Below are 6,006 nucleotides of genomic sequence, written 5' to 3'. Positions count from 1 at the left end.
CAGTCCAGTATTCTTGTCTGGAAAATCCCACAGACAGAGGAGCCTGGTGGGCTACAGCTCATGGGGTCACAGAGAGTCAGACACGACTGAGCATGAGCATGATGTATGATTTTATAATTAAAACAGTAATGAGTCTATTATCATTTTGTTTCAATTGCATGTTTTAAAGGAGAAAATAAAGGCAAAGATCGTTTAAGATGTAAGACAATTTAATTTTACCTGGTAGATACTTCCTTATTGTACACAAATAGCACACTCTCCACTCTCTTGGAATCCAGCAAGCTAAGCATTACACTTGTCCCATTGAATCTTCTCATACTTCATTGGACTGGCTCACCTATTAGAACACTGGGAAAGGAAGAGAATGATGACTGCTGAACTGAATTTAAATTCCAACACACTGTCTTGGTCTGCAGAGTTACTTTGTCACTATATCACCTTTTCCAAGATAGGGTTTTGGATGGCTTTTTGTTAGTATGAACCAAGTGATTTCATATCGGGAAAAGGCTTTCATTACTTGAGAAAGTAGGAGTGTGGGATTGGATGTAGAGGTAGAGAGGAAGTAAGTTCAGATAGTTTTTCTTGTTTTGAAGTTTCTTTTTAAAAACTCCCTAATTAAACAATATGTTTTGTTGTGGAAAGATTGAAAAGGGCAGACAAAAATAAACCTGAAACTAAGTAACAACAACAATCATGATTATTAAAATCACCTATTCACTATCTGAAGGAGATAACCGATGTTCAAATCTTTGGTTAGATCCTTCAAGGTTTTTTTCCCCTGGAAGTATAGTTTTTTCACAATAAATTGGGTGGAATTGTATATCTTCCATTATAATAGGTGTTTTTTTTAACTCAACAGTATTTCATGACTCTGATTCAATGTGATTAGTCTTCTACAACAATGTATGAATGTTCACGGCTTTCTTTAACCAGCCAAGAATCATTTCAGTTGGTTCTATTTCTTTGCTAGTGAAAACCATACTAAAAATTCCTTATACAAGTATTTCTGCATCTCATGATTGCTGCCAGAGAGCTGAGAATTCTCCAGGCTTCAGTGGGGATTTGTTTAGCTACCCAGCAGCTATCCTAAGCCTTCATTGCAGCCACCACTAATGCTTATAGAGGGTGAATAATGAGGCACAGAGAAACTGTTTGCAGTGTTTACTGTGAAATGTAATCATAGAAAATCAAGTATTAGTGCCAGTCCACTGTGGGCTCAGTCCCAAGTGCCCGTCTTTCTGTATGACTTGAGACTCAAGCTTTCCTTTGTTTCCACCACATATGACAAAATTATGCCTTGAAGTATTTGTTTCTGTTGTATTATTTTGGTCCTTTATCTACCAAAAATTTCGTGATATGTCTCCTGCATCTATCATTTTTTTCTCTAATCTTACTTTCTCTAAAGTCTTTGTTTGTTTGATAGAGCCAGTTTTTGGGGTCCTGCTTTCCCTATCTCCTTTTATATTTTGTCATCCACATCTTTTTTTTTTTTTTTTTTGCTCTTATCGTCCTTGCTTGTTTCCAGCAAAGGTTTATTGGTTTTTCTCCCCAGGCTGAGCCATTTACTTCAAAGAAGGAAGTCTTTCTCTTGGCATGTTGCCTAACTATCTTCGCAGAAATCCTTCAGATGTTTCTGAGGCAGCTGGCCTGCTGGCCGGAGTTGAAGCCACAAGGACTTAAAAGATATGGAATCGCATGCATCTTGGTTTGACTCCCGGCTCCTGCAGTTGCGACATGCAGTCTTCCTCTGGGCTTGGCAAAGAGGGACAGGATTGGTGAATACAGAGCCTGTACTTCCTGGGGTGGCCTAGGTCCCACAGCTGCCACTCAAGGTGTACTGATAAAGGGAAGACCACTCCAAAGAGGTCACTCAAGGCCTTGCTGTGCTTGCAAGGCAGTTCAGCTTCTCCCTTCCGGCCCCTGCCCTGCACGGGCGTTGATCCCTGATAAGGGATCCTGATAAGATGCTGCACACTCCCACTGCCCAGCTTGCTTCCAGAGTGCCTGTTGGTCTCAAGTCCGGGTGTGGCTCCTCTCGGGAAAAAGAACTTTGAACCGAAATCAACCCGTGTGCCCCTGATCACCACCTCCGCCATCTTCCATACAGTGAAGGAACAGGAAGTGGACAACCACCATCAACCCTCCCTTTGGAAAAGAGGAAAACCGGGAGGCATGTAACAGCCCCTGCTCTGTAGTCATTCTGGAATCCTGCTGGTCAGACACTCAGCAGGCCGTCTTCCATCAAATTGAGCTCCCTGGCCCACCACGGCCCATCCTCTGGGGGGCTCCTCTGGTCTACTGTTCCCTGCGGCTGCATCTGAAGTGTCAGGAAGCAAGCCTTCTGGGGCCTTCAGAGCTCATGTCCTTCCCAGGTCCAAATACTGCTTTACAGCTCAAACAACAGATAAGCTCACTGAGTTCTGTGTGGCTCCAATCAGTCTAGTATGCTGGGAACCATATCCAACTTTGCTTCCCAGACATGGTTCTCCATCCATGGGCGTTTTGAGGTTGTCAGGAACCACACCCTTCACCTGATCTTTGACCACAGCCACTTGATTAGATTCTGCAGTTTGAAAACAGCTGTCCCCTACACAAAGCCTTTTCAATCCAGGTTTCTCCACCTGGGCTCTGTTTCACCTCAGAGTCCTGATACAGCAGGCTGTAATTATTCAATCGTGTTATTTCTCTATCTCTAGTAACCAGGACAGAGACAGGTAAGTGGTCATCTCTTAGCAAAATATTGATTAATGAAATTGAGGCTTGTCTGGGCTTCCCTGGTGGCTCAGCTGGTAAAGACTCCACCTGCAATGCGGGAGACCTGGGTTCAATTCCTGGCTTGGGAAGATTCCCCTGGAAGAGTCCCTTCCCATGGGAGAAGGGAAAGGCTACCCACTCCAGTATTCTGGCCTGGAGAATTCCATGGACTGTATAGTCCATGGGGTTGCAAAGAGTCGGACATGACTGAGTGACTTTCACTAACTAGCTAAGCTTAAGTGTTTGGTTAGACATTTCAAGAATCTCTGGCTTCACGTGATTTAATAGTAAATATTTTGGTCAGTTTTTGAGGCAATGAAGTGAAGTTGCTCAGTTGTGTCCAACTCTTTGCGACCGCATGGACTGTAGCCTCCCAGGCTCCTCCGACCATGGGATTTTCCAGGCAAGAATACTGGAGTGGGTTGCCATTTCCTTCTCCAGGAGATCTTCCCAACCCAGGGATTGAACTCCACTCTCCTGCATTATAAGCAGACACTTTACCATCTGAGCCACCAGGGAAGTCCAGGCAATAAAGAAGAGTTAATAATTTGTTTTCCATGTATGATTCCTATACCCAAGGAAAGGATAATTAGGAATTAATGAAGTTACTAAAAAAAGTGATCAGTTGCAAATACTGGTCTTTAAATGTCACTTGTCAATGATTGGAAAGGGACGGAGCAGGATGGAGAAAAAAAGAGAACGTGGAGGAGACTTTTTCACAGGTGGAGCTCACATGGCCATTCCTGCCTCTCCCTAGGTACCAGTTCCCTCCCCTCTCTCCTCTTCCAGAAGCTTACGTGAGGCAGCAGAGAGTCCCCAGTACTGCTGACATGATAAGAAAAATAAAAATGGCTGCTGGAGGGATCTGGCTCCTGACAAGATCACACAGGTAATCCTTGAAGTTGCTCAGCCAGGACCTGGAATTTTCTGCAGGAAGAGCACAGATGTTCACCGAGTCAATGATGAAGTTGGGATACAAACTCTGGTTCAAGTTCAAAGAGTAGTCCCAGATCTGACATTCTTATAGTGGCCCAGGGCCCATATTTTTAATGATTCTGCTAAGCTAAGTGGTTAAAGGAATACACATTTGGGGGGGAAAAAAAAGTGTATCCTCAGATGGTTTCATCTTTGCCTCTGGTATGTCAAATAGGAGCAATTGTCTCCGTGAATCAATGTGGAACTTTGTGAGAGAGGAGCTTGATTTCATAACTACTTGCCTAGAAGGGTGTTTGGGAGGCAAAGGCCCCTGAGTGTCTGGTGAAGAGAAGAGACAGTCACCAGCCCCAGGAGCACCCAGAGGGGACGAACAGGCCTTGGAAGCTGGCAGAAGGAACTACACAGAGTCTGGTGATCAAGGGGAGAGGTAGGGTAAACACAAGTGTCTGTGACCTAAAGTCACAAGGGGTCACCACCCACCACAATTCACTTTCCAGAGCCGGGAAGGACCCAAGCAACACACTGGGCTCTGGGAGCACCTAAGTTGTGGGTCAGTGACCTATTAGCTTTGGCTTACATTTTGCTTCCTTCCTCAAGTCCTTCCTGACCCCTCCCCACAAACAACTGTAATTCTCCCTTTGTCCTCAGGGTGCATTTGTCATTATTTCATGGAAGGTTGACACCTATGGGTGGGGCTGCCCACCTGTGAATGCCTAATCCATGTCATTTAACACACAGATTGGTGCATGGTAGGTGGGTTCGTGCTGGTTGAACTAAATTGAACCCAACCAGAAATAGTGTACATGAAGATTAAAATCAAATAAAAATAATGAAGATTATTTTAAAATACAAAATCAGTTTTTCCTGACCTGCAATGGGAATCTTAGGTACTATGGAGATGGGAACTTTCATCATAACAGCAAACATACCCACTGAGCGTTGTGGCAGGCCATCCTGGTCTTGTACTCTGAAGGCAGATAAAGGTGACACAGAGGACGCGACAGTCTCCAGCAAGAGGCAAGTCAGAGAGCACAGCAGAAATGTGATGCTCAGCAGCTTCAGGACTTCTATGGACTCCCCTGCGCCAAGGCCAGATGGTGTTTCCCTTGGCTCTTTGCAAGACTGCTTTGTCTGAAAAGTTAAAAACGATGGTTTAGTTTTTTATCACAAAACTACAGCTGTTAATGAACATAAAAAAAATTCACTGACTGACACCACTGAATCCTGAACAATAGTCAGTTTCCCAAGCAAAAGACATTCCACATCCAAGAAAGAACACAGGACGGAAATTTACTGAGCTTCAGCAGATGAGACACCTGCTGTTCCCTCCTAACCAGGTCCCCCTTCAGCCTTCTCCAGCTCAATGAGTGGGAAATGCTGTAAGTTGTTCAGGTGAAAATCGGTGGTGTCGTCTTTGACTTCACTTTTTCAGTCCCACATCTTTTTGGTGTGTGTTTTGCTTTGTTGTTGGGTTTATTACTGCATGCATGCTAAGTCGCTTCAGTCATGTCCGACTCTGCGACCCTATGAACAGCAGCCCATCCGGCTTCTCTGTCCACGGGATTCTCCAGGCAAGGATACTGGAGTGGGTTGCCATATCCTTCTCCCAGTAAGTACCTAGCCCCTGAAATTCTTCTTGTGGTGTTAGCACCCAGGATTTATTACTAAATCAGCAAATAAGCAGTGTAAACTGTTAAGCTGGTATTGATTTCACGGGATCAGGGGGTACAGTCCATCATGGGGGTGGCCAGGAATTCTGCAGTCAGTGCAGCTGATGTGAAGGGAGTTACAGGTCACAAGAGTTTATAACTTCCTGCCATTTTTATGATGAGGTTAGGGACCAAGTCCACTGACTACCACATAAGCAAATTCCTTGCTGTGCAGTGGTAAGTTCCCACTGCACACGTGCCTGTTTGAGTCAGCTTTGCTGACGCAACTTGGGAGAAAATAGAAGTATATTTTGTAGAAACTGTGTGGTTTAGGGTCTAACAGCTGATCTATCAGAGGAATCGGGTTGGCTTGTTCTCTAAAGTGTGTCCATAATCTTGCCACTTCTCACCACCTCCACTGCTACCCATCATCTGTCTCTCTGCTACTATCCTTGCCTCCTTTCAGCTTCTTCTCCACTGAAGAGCCAAGGAGATGTCACTTTGTTGTAAGTCAGATTGGGCCCTACAAACTGCCCTGAAATCACGTCTTATCATCTTCTTTTGATCACTCCACCTCAGTCTCATTTCCTCAAGAACAAGCCACGCACGCTCCTCTCTGTTTGGTTCACATAGGCTGCTCAGGTGCTCAATAATGTTTTTTTTTTTT

At 44.6% G+C, this 6,006-nt stretch overlaps 1 protein-coding gene across 1 annotated transcript; it reads right to left on the bottom strand.

The window, feature by feature from the left end:
• Positions 1-225: 225 nt before the first annotated feature.
• On the bottom strand, positions 226-4,848 carry SMIM9 (small integral membrane protein 9; the record flags this gene model as incomplete). Its single annotated transcript, XM_061136903.1, has 3 exons — positions 226-348; positions 3,552-3,681; positions 4,620-4,848. Coding segments are annotated over 3 exons (387 nt in total), but the record flags the coding sequence as incomplete, so codon positions are not given.
• Positions 4,849-6,006: the final 1,158 nt, after the last annotated feature.

The sequence above is a fragment of the Dama dama genome, chromosome X (assembly GCF_033118175.1).
Source record: "Dama dama isolate Ldn47 chromosome X, ASM3311817v1, whole genome shotgun sequence".
Taxonomy (NCBI): Eukaryota; Metazoa; Chordata; class Mammalia; order Artiodactyla; family Cervidae; genus Dama; species Dama dama.
The sequence above is the reverse complement of the archived record's forward strand: the minus strand, read 5'-3'. Positions and strand labels throughout refer to the sequence as shown.